Source organism: Rhinatrema bivittatum, chromosome 4 (assembly GCF_901001135.1).
Source record: "Rhinatrema bivittatum chromosome 4, aRhiBiv1.1, whole genome shotgun sequence".
Taxonomy (NCBI): Eukaryota; Metazoa; Chordata; class Amphibia; order Gymnophiona; family Rhinatrematidae; genus Rhinatrema; species Rhinatrema bivittatum.
Genome location: NC_042618.1, coordinates 324,627,106 through 324,648,633, shown reverse-complemented (window position 1 = coordinate 324,648,633; position 21,528 = coordinate 324,627,106). Strand labels below are relative to the sequence as shown.

Genomic DNA, 21,528 nt, shown 5'->3' with positions numbered 1-21,528 from the left:
TGTGAGTGTATTACCTGTTGGTTCTGTGTGGAACTTCTTGTTTTATATATATATTCTTATCTCTGTGTTACAGAAACCTGTCTACTCAGGAGAAACATGGTTTTAGGATTTTTATTGAAAAAATGGACTCTCTTAAGGGCAACAAAGACAGTATAAGGATGGCATTTGTCTGTATCAACAGCAGATGTGTGGCTGAAATTTGTAGAAGGAATGCTCTGACATTAAGCATCTTACCATCACTCTTTTCATGCAATTATTTCCATATTAAATGTGTGTTAAAAGCTTTTATGGCTTTTTAATATGAAGACCTGCTAGCCCTGTAGAACTGAATTACTGTTGTGGCTTCAGAGGAAGGCTCTGCTGTTGGGGACACATTTATGATACAAATAATAAGTCCCCTTAGGCCCTCTCAAGCCTTTCACAGTCTCGAGAATGGCTCCCAGCACTGGTTTAACTAAACCAGCCCGGTGGAGCCATGCTGAGGCCAAGTCAAAGCCAGTGTCTGATTTTAAAAAAGCATATTCCTCCTGGCCCATGGAGCTATTAGCAAAAAAAACAGTAGGGCACACGGGGAAATTCGAAATTCAGTGTGTACCGGTATCTCCCTTGTGATAAGTCGCAAGGCAAACATTAGAACTCTGGGTTAAATCTCTTAAGTAGTGCCGTGACTTCCAGCTCAGTCCTGTCCCCTCACTTCACTGATTGAAAACAGTGTCTTGACACACACGGAAAATGGAAGCTGAAGCTAGGCATCAATTTTTTTTTTTTTTTCTGCAGCTGAATTCATCAGACAGCTAACGTGTTTAGACATCAAACATCTCTGACTGTATGATGACAGCTTCTCCGAACAATGAGTGTGAGATAGTCATGGGAGCACTTGTGATGTGGGAATCAAGAGCAAACAGTGACTAAAATGCTTCATTTGTACCTAGCTGTATGTTGACACAATCATTTTAATCATGCTGAAACCCTTTAATATTTGGTGGCAAAAACTATTTAGCGGAATCCCTTCTTTACACATCACAAATACGGCTAAAACATGTTGAGGTCCATATTCAGTCACTGTCCAGAGAGCACATGTATAAGTAACCCCACCTCCAGGAACGGGCTGGGCTCCGGTGGGGCCATAAAATAATGTGTTTTGTCTCTTTGGGGATGGAACCCTGGCTGGCTTGCCTTGGTCTCTTTTCTTCCGCAAGGCGTGAGATCTTTATTGGGCAGGGGGGAAGGTTTCCTTTCAGGGCCCCACGTGCTAAGGCTGTTTGCAGATCTTGTATATCCCTGGGTGAGGAGTACACAATAGTAGAGTTTCACTGCGGGCTATCTATGCCAGAACAAACCACTCCAGACTCCGTGGTGGTGTCCAAAATAAAGTTTACTGGCAGATAAGCAGTTGGATATGGCACAAATGATTCAGTTCCCAGCCTCACAGTTAAGCCTTTCAAGATACAGTTCTTTCTCTCAACCTGTGCATGTGCAGAAGTATCCGTCACAGGGGCCCAGGGCATCTCCACTTCCCAGAGAGTGGAGGAGTGAAGGCCCAGGGTGGGAAAGGTGCCCGCTTTTGCTGTATGGCAGGGATTCCCCTCCGTCCCTGCATAAAAATGAACAAAACTGTCTTGGCACAGACAGTTTGCAAGTCTCTCTCTCTCTCTCTCTCTCCTCAGGGGTGAAGACTCCAGATAGATGTTCTCAGAGATGTCAAGAAAATTCGTACCCACAGTTAGAACAGTGTCCTTGTTCTTTTCGTAGTCACCTGGATCCCAGATGGGAGGGATCCTCCTGGAATCGCGACGCCTGGTGTTCCAGTCAGGTAGGAAGGGGCAGCCAAACACCTCCTTCTGAGCCTCAAAACAAAGTCTCTTCCCTTGTAAATCAAAATACCACCAGAAGGATCCTGGCACTGGGTCACCACCTTCTCCATCCTCACTGAGGTGTAGAGAGGCAGATCTTCCCTATCCTGTGCAGCCCCCAAAACAGGGTTCGCCAATCCCTGAGTCCAGGTGGTGCACAGGGTTTCGCCAGGCCTCCTACCACTAAAATCTCAAATCCCAAAAACAAGCCCAGAGGGATAGCCCAACCAGCTAGAGAGTAGACTAGAAGGAAACCCTTCCAACCCTGGTCAGATTCCACAGGCTGGGTTAGCCTGGTTCCCCTGACTGGGCCTGAAAAATTCAAATCAGGTAAAGCTCCTTAACTACCTCCTAACGCTCCAAAACCATAAAGGACTGCCCACAGACTCCCTCTATGGAGCTACTTAAAAAATCTCTCAGAGGGAGGGTCATTCCAGACCCCTAAAAGGGAGGGGCTGCATTTGAATGGATTCCTCCCCCTTACTGACCTGCCCTGCTCTAACTGGAAAATAGGATTTACCCGGGGCCTACTTGTAGTGGGGTCTGCCACACAAACAGGGTCATTCATCACAATGCGTTATGGTGTTACTGCACGTGATAACGTGTTAACGCCATAGCACATGTGATAATAACGCTATCGCATGGCGCGGATGCAAATTTCTAGAAAGGGGTAGGATAAGGGAAGAGTTTGGGCAGGAATTATTAAAATGAGAGGCAATATTGCATGGTTTTAATGCCAGAAATAACTACACCTTTTTTTCCTGGAGTTAAGCTGTGTGATATGCCTGAAATCACCATAACACAATTTGTGATAACTTTTTAGAATTTCATTTTGGCCATTTGTGGGCTTGGGGGGGGGGGGGGAGAGTCTCTGGGGAGGCCTTCACAGTGTTCAACTATTTATATGCCTATAGGAGGGCCATCTAGTAGCTCAAGGTGAGGTGTTGATGGTGGTTTAGGGTTAAGGGGCCAGTTTTTCATGTACACCTCGGTGAAGATTTAACATCATTTGAAGTGAGGAAAGTCTCACAAAGATGAAATTTTGTACTATGTTATCTCACCCTAGTTTGATGGTACCCTGTTATAGAGACCATCAAACTAGGGCGAGAGAACATAGTAGAAATGTCATCTTTGTGAGACTTTCCTCACTCCAAATGATGTCAAATCTTCACAGAGGTGTACTGTGCTGTTCGTACATCTTTAATAAGACTTTTCTCCCATTCTGTGTCTATGGGAAAAATACTTAGTAAATGAGGCCCTTAGTTGGCTAAGTTATCCGGATAACTTTGAATATCAGAGTTAGCTAGATAACTTAGCTGGCTAACTCATCTCTTCCCAGTTATGCCCTGGAATGCCCCTTACTTAGCTAACTAAATTCTAGACGGCTAACTTATTAGGTGGCAAAAATATAGCTAACAGGGTCATTTTTCAAAACATGATGGGCCATTATCTATCGTGTGCTTTAGAGTCTTATCACCTGCAATAACGCCCTAACGTACACGATAACGACCACATTGCAACAACAATATTTAAATGAGGGAAAGGGGAGGGGTTTGGACAGGATTTTAAAAATGTTGGGCCCGATTGCGTTGTGGGCGAATGAAAAATCTAGGCCACGGTGCCCAAATATTCATTTAGCCAGATAACTTCTGAGTTTTCTGACTAAATGCTTCTGAATATGGGAATATGGACCTAATTGTTTCTTTCTCTACATCACCAAAATCCATCCCTTCCTTTCTGAACACACTGCCAAAACCTGTATCCACTCTCACCACCTCCCACTCAGACCACTGCAACCTGCTTCTCACAGGTTGCCCACTGAACCATTCCTCTCCGCTACAATACGTTCAAAATTCAGCTGCGCAACTTATCTTTCAACAATGTTGCTATGAGCATGCAATCCGTCTTGTCAAGTCACTACATTGGCTCCCTGTCTGTTCCCATTTACAGTCAAGCTTCTCTGACTCACCTACAAGTGTATTCATTCTGCAGCTCCTCATTACTTCTCTCTTATCTCTCCATACACCCCGCCTTGTGAACTCCTCTTGTTGGGCAGGTCACTATCTGTGCATTTCTCCTTTACTGCCAATTCCTGAACTGCACTTTCCACTTCATTACACCATAGGCTTGGAATAGACTTCCTGAGTGAATACACCATGATCCCCTGTTTATTGTGTCTTCTCTATAGTTGTTAATGTGTTTTTTTCCCCTAGTTCTATTGTAAACCGGTACGATAAGACTTGTCTTGAGCATCGGTATATTAAAAGAATTTAAATAAATAAATAAATAAATTCCCTTTCTGGTCTTCTGCAAATCTAGTTTAAAAACTCACCTGTTTGAGCTGCTTATAAATCTTAACCCCTGTTTCTCTTGGTTGCAACCTTATTGTTTTCAATGATTTTGTTATTAAATAAAATTGACAAAGTCTCTTTTGTCCTGTCTTGACTAGATTGTAAGCTCTAGACGCAGGGACTGTCTCTTATGTATATTTATATAGTGCTGTGTAAAACTAGTGGGCTATAGAAATAAGCAGAAGTAATACTGGTAATACAGGGAATATAATGCAAATACTGTTACAATTCAGTTACCTTTGCCATCATCTAAATAATAATTTTATTTTACTGTATTTATTAAATATATACATCACTTATCAAGTTATTCTTAGGCGATGTACATAATTAACATTCATAATCGTTACATCTAAAGCACACATTAATATACAATCAAACAATAAATAAATAAAATCAAAACTAAACGATAAAATGAATGCACACATAATGAATCATAGATGCCAGCATGTTAGAAACACACCTGCTCCTACTGGGAAAACCTATAAACAATAGCTTTGGGTAGACATATAAAAAATAACACTGGTGGGAGCTTATAAACAATTGCATTGGGTACTCGGATAAAAATAACACTGGTGGGAGAATCTGATGTAAAAATCAATAAGAACATGCCATACTGGGTCAGGCCAAGGGTCCATCAAGCCCAGCATCCTGTTTCCAACAGTGGCCAATCCAGGCCATAAGAACCTGGCAAGTACCCAAAAACTAAGTCTATTCCATGTTACCGTTGCTAGTAATAGCAGTGACTATTTTCTAAGTCAACTTAATTAATAGCAGGTAATGGACTTCTCCCCCAAGAACTTATCCAATCCTTTTTTAAACACAGCTATACTAACTGCACTAACCACATCCTCTGGCAACAAATTCCAGAGTTTAATTGTGTGTTGAGTGAAGAAGAACTTTCTCTGATTAGTTTTAAATGTGCCACATGCTAACTTCATGGAGTGCCCCCTAGTCTTTCTGTTATCTGAAAGACTAAATAACCGATTCACATCTACCCGTTCTAGACCTCTCATGATTTTAAACACCTCTATCATCCCATTATTACCGCACTACCTATTTGGTTAGCTTCCCTAATTTCTCTTAGCATTTCACGATCAGTCTCACCATCTTGACCAGGTGCATGGTAGTATACTCCTATCACTATAGTCTTCCCTGACACACATGGGATTTCTACCCATAAAGATTAAATTGTGCATTTAGTCTCATGCAGGATGTTTATCCTGTTGGACTCTATGCCATCCCAAACATAAAGCGCCACACCGCCTCCCGGGTGCTCCTCTCTGTCATTGCGATATAATTTGTACCCCGGTATAGCACTGTCCCATTGGTTATCCTCCTTCCACCATGTCTCTGAGATGCCAATTAAGTCTATGTCATCATTCACTGCTATACATTCTAATTCTCCCATCTTACTTCTTAGACTTCTGGCATTAGCATAGAAACATTTCAAAGTTTGTTTTTTGTTTGTATTTTCATTCTGCTTTTTAATTGATAGGGATAAGTTAGAATTTTTTAGCTCAGATGAGTTTTTAGTTATAGGCACTTGGACTACTTTTCTTATAATTGGAACCTCACTGTCGGGATGCCCTAATTCTAATGCATCATTAGTATCCTTTGAAGATACCTCTCTCCAAACCATGCGCTGTTGAGCGACTGTCGGCTTTCCCCTTTGTTCTGGTTTAAAAGCTGCTCTATCTCCTTTTTAAAGGTTAGCACCAGCAGTCTGGTTCCACCTTGGTTAAGGTGGAGCCCATCCCTTCGGAAGAGACTCCCCCTTCCCCAAAAGGTTCCCCAGTTCCTAACAAAACTGAATCCCTCTTCTTTGCCCCATCATCTCATCCACGCATTGAAACTCTGGAGCTCTGCCTGCCTCTGGTGACCTGCGCGGGGAACAGGGAGCATTTCAGAGAATGCTACCCTGGAGGTTCTGGATTTAAGCTTTCTACCTAAGAGCCTAAATTTGGCTTCCAGAACCTCCCTCCCACGTTTTCCTATGTCGTTGGTGCTCACATGTACCACGAAAGCCGGCTCCTCCCCAGCACTGTCTAAAATCCTATCTAGGTGACGCGTGAGGTCTGCCACCTTCGCATCAGGTAGGCATGTTACCAGGCGATCCTCACGCCCACCAGCCACCCATTCCTAATACATTCCTACAATCCTAATAATCGAATCACCAACTTTGACGGCTGACCTAACCCTTCCCTCCTGAGCAGTAGGCCCTGTGGAGATATCCTCGGTGCGAAAGGACAATGCATCACCTGGAGAGCAGGTCCTTGCTACAGGATCCTTTCCTGCTGCATCAGGTTGATGCTCTCCAATCATGAGACCTTAGCGTCATAAAATAATCTACTACACTGAATACTCTAGTAAAAAAAATAAAATAGTACTGGTGGGAGAATCTGATGGGAAAAAAAAGTCACCAATCTGTCACTCGATACTCCTTGATTACATAATGACAAATAGATTACTGCCGTAGTCAAGAATGCCAAAGAAATTGCTTATCAGGGCTCGGCAAACTAAAAGCTAGCTTAAACAGGTATCCCTTGACCGTTTTTCCTAAAAGACTTTATACAATATTCAGATCTGATTTCATCAGGCATACTGTTCCAAAGCTCTGGACCAGCCACTGCAAAAGGTCATCCACGTGGTCACATAACTGGAACTTTTTTTTTTTTTTTTTTAATTGGTGCTTCTAATACCTTTTTTCCATGAGATCTTAAAAGTACGAACTGGGGTATAAATCTTCAATAATACTCTGACTGGCACAAGTACCACAGCATGCAATTCTTTAAAAATGAACAATATTTTAAACTTTCCAGATTATGAAATTGGTAACCAGTGAAGGGGGTTATGTGTTGTATTCTAGATGCACCCATGACTGTACAAACCGCTGCGGTTTGAGCTATCTCCAGCACCCGTGTGTAGTATCCGGTAATCCCCAATAAAACAGAGTTACGGTAATCCAAGCCCTTTAAAACAATAGCTTGGATTACAGATCGAAAATCCGGAGTTGAGAAATAAGATCGTAAGTGATGAACAACACGCAATTTGTGAAATGTACTCTGAACGAACTTCTTTAATGAGGCGCAGACCTCATTAAAGAAGTTCGTGGTGTCAAAAATAACTCCCAAATTCAATACAGAGAAGAAATAAAAACATTGTGGTCATCCAGTTGAATTGATTCAGGGAGACCATCTTTACAAAATCTTGCTAGAAATAGTATGTTGGGTTTTTTTTGTTTTTTTTAATGTTGAGGCACAACTTGTTAGCAAACAACCAGTTTTTAACATATACAATTACATCTTTAATTTTAATTATAGCGGATGCAATGGTCTCTGACACAGGGAAGGCAAACGGAATGTTATCGGCATCTACTGCATTTTATATTCTCATAGTAACATGGCAGAAAAAGACCAAATGGTCCATCCAGTCTGCCCAGCAAGCTTTTTATGGTAGTAACTGCTGCTCCTGCAGGTTACCCCCATGTTTCTCTTAAGGATAGTAACTGCCGCTCTGTGCAGTTATCCCCGAGCCTTATTTTAAGGGTAGCAATATTTACAATCAAAACCAAGCAACTCTCAAGCCCATAACAATATTACTACTAGCAACATTTTTACAGGGTGAGCAGCCTTCTTGATAATTCAGACAATGCTGCTTGAATGTGCATTGCCTTTGGACTTGAGCTAAAGAAGCAGTCCTGTGCTTTATCCCTAATATCTGCTTATCAGTACCCAGGACCGTGAAAGACGGGATCCAGTGTTGGCTGTCATCTGAATCCAGTTCCTCAATCCAGATCATCAATAGACGACAAATTGGGCTCATACAAATGTTGAAGGGCGTCACCAATTGTGCTGATCCTTGTGGAATATCAGTATCCAATTTTTCCCAAGAGGAAAAAATATTCATTAAGATGAACTCTGATTGTGATTTGACAGAAAGGAGCAGAACCAATCATGAATAGTCCCACGGATTTCAAAATCAACTAATCTCGCTAATAAGATCGCACGGTTGAGGGTATCAAATGCTGCTGCGATATCTAAAAAGATAAGAAAATCCCTCTGACCAGCACCAAACCCTCTGCAAAATTTATCCGAACTAGCAAGGAGAAGAATTTTGCTATGATGACTGCCTCTAAAACTGAACTGTAATTCGGTCTGAGTAATTCATGTTTAATCAAGTGGTCATTCAGTTAAGAACCCCACTTTCCAAAATTTTTAACAAAAAAGGTAAAGAATATGCCGGACAATTATTCATACAATCATCAGGATTCAAAGAGGGTTTCTAAAAAAAAAAAAATAGGCCTTACACTAGCCATTTTTAGAGCTTCAGGAAGACCATCCTCAGGCAATGGGCAGTTAACCATTGAAGTTAGCAATGCAACCAGGTCATTGCGAAGGAATTTCAAAATACCTGCAGAACATAAATTCAAAGGATACAAAGAATTATTCAACCTTGAAATCACTTGTATTTTGGATTTGTTTTTAGCTTGTCTTATTAAACAATACTGAAGGCGGCTTACAGCATGATTAGTTTTCAGATACAATAAGTTCCTTCCCTAAAAAGTTTATAATGTAAATAGATACCAGGGGCAATGGAGATAAAGTGACTTATTTTATTAATTTTATTTACTGTATATTCTGCCTTTTGGCATTTCTGCCCAAGATCGTAAGGATTTTCAGTAGAGGAAGTGGGATGCGAACCCTGGTTTCTTGGCAAGACAAAAGCCCAAAAATTCATAATGGTGGTCATAATGGACAAGTTGCGAACCTTGCATAAGCATCAGGGACCGTGAGTATATTTAAAAGACATCTCTGCTCAGGCTATCCTATACAATAATTTAGACGTGCAAGGTGAATGTAGTTACATGCATCCTATATATTGAATTACAAATTTTACTCTTAAGCTCTTGTTAAAATTCTTTCAGTAGCTTCATGTTCTTCCCACACATACCAGGGCGTGACGCAGATGATTGGTCCAGCTGAGCTATGATGTCGCTGGAGCAAAAATCTCCTCTTCTACTGTAGCAGCCTCAGAGTAAGACTGAGAAACAGGATCAGAGATTTCCCTCCTGCCCTTGGGGATGGCAAGAGTCCCTGAGCCCCCATGGACATGCTGCCCACTGTTTGTCCCATCCCACTTTCTACCCATTTCAGGGTCGCAGAGGATTACGTGCCCTTCTCTTGGCAGAATATTGCAGAGGTTTACCCTTTGCTTTCTACAACCTTTTGGTCTGTTCTGATAGTCCCGTGTCCCCCCCCCCCCCCCCAAGCTGCTAGCCCGACCTGACCCTACCTAACTTCTAAGATGTAACCGCTTCAGGCTCACTCAGGCCAGCATCATCCTGGTAGTAGGAGGAGGAGTACTCTCTGGTGGAAAGGATTATAAATCAAGGAAGGCCAAGAGTGGATGAGAGAAGAAAGTAAAACTATGGGGCCGATGCAATAAATTTTGCGGAAAGCGGGCGCTGATTTTTCAGCGCCCGCTTTCTTAGCGCACGCATGGCGCAAGGGGGGTGCCATGCAATATGCAAATTGGGGTCGAGCTAGCAAGGAGGCGCTAGGGTCGCGCAAGCAGCTGCCGGTTATGAAGACCGACGCCGGTAAACTCGGCATCGGTTTTCATAACCGGCCGTCTGCCAGTAATGAAAATGGAAGCCGATACACTCGGCTGAGTTTACCGGCATCGGTCTTCGTAACGCGGCAGTCTGCTGAGGTTTTTTTTTTGTTTTTTTGGTGGTTTTTATTGAAGAAGCACCAAAAAGCAGTTTTTTTCTGTTTTTCTGTACTTCTTTTACCTGCGCTCAGGTATTAACGCCTGCTCCAGGCAGGCGTTAATAACTGAGCGATAAATGTGCGTCTGAGACGCACATTTATTTTTTTGAATGCAGAGTGAATGAGTAATAGCCTCATTCACAAGCATTTGCAAGTGATGAGCGCTAACTCATTCACTCCGCGTCCGACGTGCATTAAATAGGCGCTAATCCACCCCCTATTGCATTAGGGGGTGGATTAGCGCCTATTTAACCCATGTCTGACAGCGGGTTAAACAGTGCGCTCGTGTGAGCGCACTGTATTGCATCGGCCCCTATGGATTTAGAAAACTTAACTAGAATAATTTGGATTTAGAGAAATATTTTCAATCCATACTTACTCACAAAACAGCCACAGACCTTTAGAGTGGCAGCCATCTCTGGGGTGGAATGCCCTTGCAAATTTCAATGAATGAACCGTACACCTCAAGTTGTGGCCAAAGGTGCATAACATGGCTGACGCCCTTGGCCACCCCTCCCACTTGTCAAGGTGATCACAAGCCTAAGCAGCCATTGGGACCACTGGGGACAGGAGCAATCTTGATTGGGTCAAGGTACTAGAGGGCAGGTTCCAAACCAAAAAGACTGGCCAAATTAAAAGGCAAACGGCCAGTTGAACAAGGCATGTAAAAGGGGTGGGGGACCAAAAAAAAGACATAAAGGGGACATTTTAAGTGCAGAAAGATAGAAAGGCACTAAGCAACAGCAGGGCAGAGACAGGGAGGAGAAAACGGTGCAGCATGACTGTGTTATGCCTGCATACATTATATAATGCATGCGTTTGCAATGTTAGATGCATACACTTGTTCTATATTCCGTTTCATATTGTCGGTTGTATGCTTATTGGCTCTACTTCAGTTTCAGATTTTTAGAGTATAAAGGTGTGTGCTTTTCTTTAAAAAAACCAAACACAAAAAACTTCACTGCAAAGGGTTGCCTCAGATTTCGCACTGATCCGATGCGAAGACTTTGTGCTGGCCCTTTCCAGAGGCGCACACAGAGCACAGTGCCAGCTGGGCACCAGGAAGCTGCCTGGAGCCGCGGTCTGGCAACTTGGCCAAGATCTATACCACTTCTCCCCAGCAGCAGCAGCACCTCCTCAAGCTTGGCAGCAGGCAGGCAGGCAGGCAGGCACCCTTTTTATTTATTTATTTCTCTCTCTCTCTCTCTCTCTTCGCCCCTGCCGTCTTTAAAACTAAACCAAGCTTCGGAAGATCTGAGAGGGAGGAGGAGGAGGAGCCGAGAGACTAAGCTCCGCCAAACAGAGAGCGGCGGAGCCGAGCCCAGCAGGAAGAAGATGGGGTTGGGGAGCGCACCTTGCCCCTGCAGGTAGGGGAGGGCGAAGGCGATCGCCGGCACTGCCGCAGCAGCAGCCGCCCGATGTCTCTCCCGGTGGAGGGAGCGAGGCGGGTGCCCCCCTGCTAGAGGGCATTTCCCAGCCTGCAGATTTTTTTCAGCAGGTGAGGGCGGGTGGTCAGGCGGGCAGCCTCCCCCCCCCCCCCCCGTGCCCAGGAGCCGGTGGCTTTCCCTCCCTTCCTGCCAGGAAGCGGCGGCGGCGGATCTGGGAGGCAGGTGAGCGCAGGAGGGAGGGGGCGCAAGACATGGGGGATCGCAGCGGCAGCCCCCCGTCCGGCGGCCAGGAGGAGAAGGAGAAGAAGCAGAGGAGGAAGGGATCGCGCCGGCTGTTCCGCAGGAAGTCGCTGCGCTCCGTGGGCCATTTCATGCACAGGATGCTGAAAACTTTAAGCACTTTGTCCCACTTCGGGGAGTCGGAGCGGGCTGCCGAGCTGGAGGACGACGACGGGGGCTTCAAGCCGGCGGCGGCGGCGGCAGCACCACCGGGCACGGAGCCCCCCCAGCCGCCGCCGCCGCCGCACGAGGAGCCCAGGCTGGGCAGCGAGCGCAGCAGGGCGGCCCGGGAGAGGCAGGCGGGCGGCTCGGGCGAGAAGACCCCCGGCGTGCAGGGGCTGAAGAACCACGGCAACACCTGCTTCATGAACGCCGTGCTCCAGTGCCTGAGCAACACCGACCTGCTGGCCGAGTTCCTGGGGCTGGAGCAGTACAAAGGCGAGCTGGCCCGCTCCGGGGTGAACGGGGTGCTGCTAGCCCGGGGCGGCGAGGGCGAGGTCACCGTGCAGCTGGCCGCCCTGGTGCGGGCGCTCTGGACGCTGGACTACACGCCGCAGCTGTCCGTGGAGTTCAAGGTGAGGAGGCTGAAAAATAATGCCGAGAGCACATGTACTGTTTTGTGCATAGGGGAAACCCCTGCTAATAATGCTGATGGCGCATGTACTTATGGTGCATAGGGGAAACCCCTGCTAATAATGCTCATAGCCATATACTGTATAATGCATGGGGAAATCCTCTGCTAATAATGCTGAGAGAACATATACTGTGAAGTGCATAGGGTAAATCCCCTGCAATAATGCTGATAGCACATATACTGTATAGTGCATAGGGGAAACCCCTGCTAATAATGCTGATGGCGCATATACTTAAGGTACATAAGGGAACACCTGCTAATAATGTTGTTGGCGCATATACTTATGGTGCATAGGGGAAACCCCTGCTAATAATGCTCATAGCCATATACTGTATAATGTATGGGGGAATCCTCTGCTAATAATGCTGAGAGAACATATACTGTGAAGTGCATAGGGTAAATCCCCTGCAATAATGCTGATAGCACATATACTGTATAGTACATAGGGGAAACACCTGCTAATAATGCTGATGTGCATATACTTATGATACATAGGGGAAACACCGCTAAAAATGTTGATGGCGCAGATACTGTATAATGCATAGGGGAACCTCCTGCTAATAAGCTGATAGCGCATATAGTGTATAGTGCATTTGCATTAATCTAACACTCTGAACTATTTTGTGTATTTTGCTCTCTCTGTACAGACACTCATACCTAATTAATACATATCACAGACTATTGGGTTAATGCATGTACAGTATATATGTATACAGGCTCCGAAATAAGGAATGTCAGATGGACTTTGGTTTCCGAAACTGAAACTAGAGGTTAGTATGGGCTCTAGGCTGCAGGTGCTCGTATTCCCCTGGGCGTTAACAACTTCACCGTCTAATAAAGGGACCAGCTGGGTAGGGTTTGCTTTCTGTAGCCTGGAAAAAGTTTGATGACAGCAGGGCTGTGTCCGGGTTTAATCCGCCGCCTGCACTAGCACAGCTTTATAGGACTGTCCACGCTGGGTTTAGCCTTGTGGCGTTCCTTGACCCTCGCAGAAATGTAAAGTTTTTATTTAGATCTCTATGTATATATTAAAGTCTGGGTGACAGAAAACAGCATTTGAAGGAGTTTCCTTCCCTGTCCTTATTTCGTTATCATTCAGCAGCCCTTTGGGGGGAGGTCACCACTCCTGAACCAGGACCACGGGGGTCGGGGAACGCCTCCCAGTGATGGATTCCCCCTGGGATCCAGGTGGCGCGAGCAGACGTCAAAAGTCAGAACCGGCGAACTTCGATTTATTTGCTACAGGGGAACCGAAGGAGGTGAGGGCAGGGTCAGAGAAAAGAAACCCAGCCAGAGAATAGCAGGAAGCTTGGCGCCAAAACCTTGAAAGAAAAAAAAAAAAGTGGATTCCGAAATGGGCCAGTTCTAATCAGCGCCCAGGCCCTTTGGGATTGATCGTAATGTTACTGTTTGGGGATTTTAAGGTTTGGGCTGCTAAGTGCGGCGGATTCCGGAAGCCCCGTCGTGGCTGAACCAGGCTGGCTTTACTTTAACCCCTGGTCTGAGTGAGGATGTCGGATGAGCCCTTTCAGTGGCGTTGACCTATATTTGATGTGCTACATAAGGGCAGGGAGACTTTTTTTTTTCCCCATTTTCATTGATTTTAGCCAGTTGTGTTAGGCCAAGTTCCTCTACCAGGTTGTGGGAAGAAAGTGCTGTCCGATAGGAGATCTTGTGACCTTTCTGTAACCTAGAAGGACTGTCACTGCAGGAAAGCTACTCTAGCTCTGCTGGGTTTAAGCTCTCTAGTGAGTTTGTGAATGTTTTTGGTTTTTTAAGCAATATAGTGCCGTGATTTGCAGTTGTCTTCGGTTGTGTTTTTGTATGCAAGGAAAACAGCTTTGGAAAAGCGCATTTTCACTGTGTCTAGGAGATTTTTCTTTTTCTTGTATGTGTTTCTTTGAGTCTCCCACTTAAGTTTTGCTGAGCTTGGTTTCCGTATCAGGGGGAAAAAAAAAAAAAGCTTGAGAAAATGGGACAGTTAGGCTGTTTGCTGCCTTTTGATGGTTCCCCACTGTTTTTCAGAAAATAAAACTATAGGCAGCCCTGGGTGCATAATTTAAACGTTGAACATCACTTTTGATCCAGTAGTTTCATGTTGAGAAAACGTGAAACGCTGTATCCTCTGCATTTGGAACTCTTTAACTTATAATCTATGGCCATATTTTTTGTTTTGGTTGACAGATTCATTGATTTTCTTTAATAACTTGCTTATGTACTGTAAATTCACTCGTTTCCTTTAAGGATTTATTTTCCCATTTGTGCACTATCCTATGAATTATAGACAGGAAAGTCAAACAAGCTTCTCACATCAGTAGCATCAGCAAACGAAATCATTAATGCTGCTAGCAGCTTGCCTCTGCTTATTCTCTTGCAATAAGATCTTTCAAGTTTTTTTTGGAAGCTTGGTGGGCTAAGCAGTATTAAACATGCTGAAAGCAGATTATGTGACATCTGACAGTTCTCCTATAGCAACTTGACATTCTAGGGATATGACTATACAGTTCATTTAGTTATTGTAATGGCTAACAATGATGTGAACTTCCAGTGAACCTTTTGACCCTGTAGCTAGGAAACAGCACAATTAAGCACTTCAGAACAAATGGAAAGAAGAGATCTATTGAGAAATTCTTCTGCCATCACTGCAATTTCACATTCCTGTACTGCAGCACAACCGGCAGCTAATAAAGATTTTTTTTTTTAATTTGATTTTTGAATGGAGGGATAGGGGAGAAAGGATTCAAATCTCAGATACTCTTAAGCTGCAACTCGCGATGCGGAGGGTGTAAATAAACCGTACTGCACCTGTCTCGAGCTGTTAGGGAATGAGGGAAACCAGTGTTAGTAGTAACTGGAGATGCATTGTACAGCGTCGCAGAACCTTTCATCCAAGCAGGATCACCAAAGAGCTCTTCAGTGACAGCGCGCCAGAAACATACAGGCAGACCTGAGGTGGACAGCCTGCACATTTCTGGCACCTGAAAGGCATGGGAAAATAAATCTGTTATCCGGTTTGACCCAACCCTGTCTCTTTTTATTTTAATTTTCCATTGACCACATTCTTAAAAAAAAAAAAATAATCCACCAATGTGCCAGCCCGGTGGTGCTGCTGCGCACTGCCATGCATGTTTGAAATTCCTGTTCATGTCTTCTGCATCCCGGAGCTGGGGATGCTTCAGAGGCAGCACTCGCCAACCTCCCTGAAAGGGGAGAAGGGAGGGAATCGTAGTAGTCGTCCCAACGGTTTAGGTCCTGGGATTGCAGGGCTCCTGAAGACACCTTAGTGCACGGCCCCTGGCACAGGACTGTTGCTGCAGGGACTGGGCTAAATGACACTGGAAAGGAGATAGCAAATGTGGGGCAAGCATCCCTGAGCAGTGGTGAAGGAAGGCTGATGGTGTCATATCCCAGCCCTGGTTCTGTTTTGAGCTGGAAGCCCAAACTCTTTATAATTAGCATTCAGGTGAAACACCGATGAACTTCATCCACCGAATCACAAATTCCAAAAAGGAGAAGGACCAGACCAGACTGACGAAGTAGTAAAAGAAGTAGTAAAAAAAAAGTCAGTTCACTGTTTTTGCTCTTTTATCCGTGTGAATTCCTCCTTTTTGCAATCTGTCAGTAAACTTGAATGACCGAGAAGGAAAGAAACCTGCTCAAGGCCGCAGAGTCAGCAGAACCAAAAGGATCTGAATTCTTGTACCAGGTCTTCACCCCTCAACCTCACTTTTCCCAACTCACAAATAACATAATGTGAAACTTGAGATCACAGCCATGGTTTTTAGTGTTTTGCCCAGTTCTCAGTATGGGCAGCTCCCGAATGACTTGCTGTCATGTTGGGAGCCCCATCAACGTGGTATCCCTTCAAGAGAACAGTCGGGTAAAGCAAGGTCAAGCACGTGTCCATTGCCTCAGGGATGAAGCACTATCCCTTGAAACCCAGCATAATGCACCTTAAAGACCAGAGTTTATGGCTCGATTGGCCTTTATCTGCCATCATCTACTGTATTAACATGTTATTAGGAAGCACTGCTACACTGTGGAGCGATGGCATTGGAATTGTATTATGAATAGGGCCCTACGCAGGCCACAGAATGAAGCTCACATAGCAGAATAGCAGAAAAAGCATACAAAATTGAGGGAAACAGCTTGCAGCAGATCCCACAGTCATCCCAATGTTATAAGGTGCACTGGGCTGTGCAAGCAGTTTTATCCGTGAATGTGCACACATTTTTTATTAGTGTGTAGATTTTACTCCTGATGCAGCAAGGAATTATTTGTGAAAAAAATGTGCACACAAATCTGCATAAAACTGTGCACATGAATTAGTGCATCTTCGTGTTACTGAAGGTATTAGCTGTGGAGAGGTGTGTAGGCTTAACACATGCCATATGTGCAGAAAACACTACTTGTGCGTGCACACATTGTATTTTATGCATGCTAATCTTGTCTTCTGTGCATAGTTTTGGATTAGTGTGCCTTTTTAAATTCCCAGTGCATTAGCGTACCTTGAGTTTACTGCATCCGGAGTTAAATTTTATTTTAGTGCGTGGGTTAAAAAGCTGTGTGCTGGATTGCAGTGCGCAGTTTTAATGCATAGCTTATTGCATCAGCCCCAGAACTGGAACTAAGGAATGATAACTTTGCATTTATTCAATCTATATTTTGGCTTGCTAGGGAATTACAAGGTTGATTTTACTAGTTCACCTCCCTTTTTTTGTATCCTTACTGCACGGTGAAGACTGCATGTGAAGCTTGCTGGTTCTTCCCTGAGCTGATGTTAGTTGGCTGCTATATTGCAGGGTTTGGAAGCCAGCCATTCATCTGGTGGTGTGAGCTCAGGAAGCGCATGGTATAAGCTGGAGAAGTCCTTTTGACTGTGTGTGTGTGAAAATGATATGGATTAGCAGGACTGAAGAGCTATGAATGGGAAAACAGAGTGCCCTCGCACAGAGGCAGCTGGAGGCTTTTATCCTTATCTAGGAAATGGGGCAAACAGGATGGGACCAATTTCAGGTGTCTTTCACCTTTCAAAAGTCCTCCTTTGCCTCAGTACACAAAAAGGCCCTGGGGTGGGGGGGGGGGGGGGGCAGCGGGTGGACATGTGGTCTCTGGAATGGGCAGTTGTTTGCTTTTTAACTAATCATCTCATGCTTATTTTTTTTAACTACTTAAACTGTGAGGTTCTGCCCCATGGGGCTTCCATGGGGCTAAAGCTATCCCAGCTTACTGAGGGGCTAACTCTGGTCCCTCCATCACTCTTCTACAGGCAACTTGCAGAGAATACAAACAAAATGATGATTTAAAAAATAATAATTAGCCTTTTCTGGGTACTCCCTGGCACCTCCTGGACCGTTTCTGCCAAAGTAGACGGCGAGGTCTGTGGGGACAGGGGCCATTCTGAGCATTAGAATTATGTTTTGCGCTGTCCTCGCACGACACCTGCGCGTGACCCGGCTGCTTCTCCAAGATGTCTCATTTTCCGACGTGGACATGGCTGTAATTTCCTTCCTTAGGGCTAACTATGGAGGCCTCTGTTCCGCAAGCATTTGAAGATGTGCAGGAGGGGGCCCCATTGTCCCCCCCCCCCCAGAGCCAACTCAAATGTTTCTTGTGGCAGAATGAGTGCAAAGGCTGTGAACCAAAAGATCTCCAGTTTTTTTGGACCATTTCCGTGGCACGGTATTTTGCAGAAGTGACTGTGGGGGAAAAAGAGCTGGAAGCAAATGAAAAGGAAGGATATTAGGTGGGGAGCCAGGAGAAACCCCCATGTGTGAGTGGAGGGGACTGGTGGGCATTGGAGGGGAGTCCTGGTCCCCCTCCGACTCTGACAGCAGTGCAGTTTGTAATGGACTGCACCAAACGGCTCGTTAGGGAATCATTCACTCTGCTGAACTCTCCCGGGCCTGCAGTGGTTCGTGTCATCTTTATTTAGCTGGCATTTTCATGCCTCATTCATTCAAATGGTAGGAAATGTCCTATTTCATGCAGACAACTTTTTCTTTTCTGTTTGACATGCCTCCCCCTTCTCCCCACCTTATTCAAACTCAATTTGGAACCAAAACTATTAATATTTAAACAGACAGCTGCAGCATCTCTGAAAAACAAAACAGAAACACAAGCAAATTTGGTCACAAAATTTGACAGAAGAAATCTTTTCTTCCATTGGCTGTTCAAGCAGAGATGAGCATATGTTTATTCTAGACACAGGCTGCAACGGATTTCTACAACAATTAAGTATCACTTTAGTTTAAGTTTCTAATAAATATTTCACTGGCCTCCACAGAGCTAGCTATTGCTGAGTTAATTCAATGGAGACAGACTTAATTGTATGCTTAAAGCCTATTAAGCAGAATGGACCTTAGTTCTTTCCCTCTCTCCTCGCTTTCTGTATCTCTCACTTTCTCTCTCTAACAAGAATGCTTTTATCTAATTTGCATAAGCCAGCTAATTTATGCATCCACCTATTTATAAGATCAGTGATAAGTTTGGGGGGTTTTGTGACCCTGTACTTTCGTCCTGTTCCCTTGGGCTCCTAGCCCAGTTGGAACCAAGTCTGAGCTCCTGGAGCCACAAGGCTTTATTTGCAATTCCCGGGGATTCCCTTTACCTCCCTATTTTCCCAATTTGCTATCAGTCCTGCCTTTGCAAAGGCCATGCACCTGGGCTCCTTCTGGAACCCTGCAAATTCTGGGCCCTTAAACCAGCCACTAGGTGTCACTTTTGGGCAATGACTGTGATCCCCTCTCCCCGGCCGACGTGGGGACTAGAAGACCTGAGCTGGGATTCGAACCCAGGGTCCCTCCGCATGGCAACACTGCCATACTGCCACCGGTCCAGCCCACCGATAGCTTCTTTTTAATAATGTCTAATAAAGTACAGTTCAGGCCTTTGCAAAATTAAAGACTTTAATTAGCCAGCAGCAGCCTTAAACGCTGAAACCCCTGGGAGCAAACACATCCAGAACCGCTAGCGGTGGGGGAATCTGAGGACCTTGTCTCCTTTTCAAGTGCACAAGCTGCGGGAGATGGTCATTTCTGGATAGGAACGGCAGCTTACTTTACTGTTTGCTTAAACAGAAGGACATAACTGGAGCCACCGTTGCTCCCAAGCGTCGGTATCAGTCGAGAGATTATAGTGATCTGCAAACCGGTCCATTTTGTATCCTGAAATCATATTTGTCATTTAACCAGAAACCTTACCCATCATCACATAGGCATGCTTTCGTGCAAAAGTCAGCAGGGTTAGGAAATAAAACCTTTTGCACCAGAGAGGCCTGTGCTGAGCAAGGGACCTAAGGGGATTGAAGGGATTGCTGGACACAGCTATGGGTCATCAGAACAGGCTGAGTCAGTTCCTGGACACGCAGACGCATGTAGGAGTCCAAGGGCAAAAAAAAAAAAAAAATCACAAATCTTTGATCATGATGGGATTTCGAAGGCAAGAGTTGGCTTAGTCTGTCCCTGGGGGTGGGAGAGGGAAACCTGGTAGCCCTGACCATGGTGCCCTTAGGGGCCAGAATAAGGTCTGACATGGTAAAGGGGTGTACTGAAGTGGCTGTGAGATCTATGGCGCAGACTAAATCCTCGGACAGAAAAAAAACATTTTTGAAACGGGGATACACTGGACCCAGTGAACATTCCATTGGTCGCAGTGAAAGATAATGCAACTTTCGTTTTATAAGCTGGTTGCCCTAGGAGTACATCGTGAGAAGCCCATTTTAAAATTTCTGCTCAGGGGCACATTACAGGGAAGGCATACAGGCGTGCTGATACTGAAAGTCTGTATCATCTGTGTGAACTACTGCTGCTGCTATTGTAGATTTATACAGCGCCACAGGGTGTATGCAGTGCTGCTCTGTGTTATCTAAATAGGTTGAGTCAGTCATGGTTTTACTCCATTGTACCTTATCCACTCGTAGGCCTGCTTTTCCTAGAAAACCTAAAATTGACAGGCACAGATTTATTTTGGAAGGGGAGGGGTTAAAAACTGAACTGGCTCAGCCTTTCCAGGTGACACCAAGCCCTCTGCTGTCTCTCCTATAAACCTGCGGTTTATAAGTTCATATCCTGGTAAGGGTGACTCAGCCATTCGACCTTCTGAAGCAAAGAACATCTATTGTAATGGGCTGAAGATAATTGTTTAAATACTAAAGCACTTCAGACTTGTTACTGTGTAGCAGAACGCCAGCTTTAGTAAAGTTTGGTTCCGTAATGTGAGGATGGTGAACACCCCTGAAAGGAGCGGGGCAATCTCGGTGCACGGAGGGGGCGAGTTCACCTGGGCCCCGCCCTCCCCTGCACTGCCACCTGGGTGGGTAGAGCAACCCGTGCAGGCTGCCTCTGACACACACCAAAGGACCAGGGCTCTCCCAACAGGTCAGGCCTCTCTCCCTTCTCTGAAAAACTGGAACCGGATTCTCAGAGAAAGGTTTAGGTTCCTGTGGAGCAGCAGCACGGCAGTCTTAAAAGCTTCGGTCAGGAGAATGTGAACACCGTAGTCCAGGTTCTTTTCTTTTCGTCTGAGTTCAATTTTTCCTTTAGATGTGTAGAAAGGAAAGTCAAGAAGTCAGCTGTAAGCGATTCCTTTTTATTGGACTGAGCTTAAGAACATAAGAACATAAGAAATTGCCATGCTGGGTCAGACCAAGGGTCCATCAAGCCCAGCATCCTGTTTCCAACAGAGGCCAAACCAGGCCACAAGAACCTGGCAATTACCCAAACACCTAGAAGATCCCATGCTACTGATGCAATTAATAGCAGTGACTATTCCCTAAGTAAACTTGATTAATAGCAGTTAATGGACTTCTCTTCCAAGAACTTATCCAAACCTTTTTTGAACCCAGCTACACTAACTGCACTAACCACATCCTCTGGCAACAAATTCCAGAGATTTATTGTGCGTTGAGTGAAAAAGAATTTTCTCCGATTAGTCTTAAATGTGCTACTTGCTAACTTCATGGAATGCCCCCTAGTCCTTCTATTATTCGAAAGTGTAAATAACCGAGTCACATCTACTCGTTCAAGACCTCTCATGATCTTAAAGACCTCTATGATATCCCCCCTCAGCCGTCTCTTCTCCAAGCTGAACAGCCCTAACCTCTTCAGCCTTTCCTCATAGGGGAGCTGTTCCATCCCCTTTATCATTTTGGTTGCCCTTCTCTGTACCTTCTCCATTGCAACTATATCTTTTTTGAGATACGGCGACCAGAATTGTACACAGTATTCAAGGTGTGGTCTCACCATGGAGCGA

At 44.9% G+C, this 21,528-nt stretch overlaps 1 protein-coding gene across 1 annotated transcript in view; it reads left to right on the top strand.

Moving 5' to 3' along the window:
* The first annotated feature begins 11,228 nt into the window (after positions 1 to 11,228).
* Positions 11,229 to 21,528, top strand: part of USP43 (ubiquitin specific peptidase 43) — a 629,533-nt gene continuing 619,233 nt past the window's right edge. Inside the window, exon 1 of the mRNA XM_029600319.1 lies at positions 11,229 to 12,217. Coding sequence (XP_029456179.1) covers positions 11,615 to 12,217 — 603 coding nt within the window. The 5' untranslated portion in view covers positions 11,229 to 11,614. The remainder of the gene's footprint in view (positions 12,218 to 21,528) is intronic.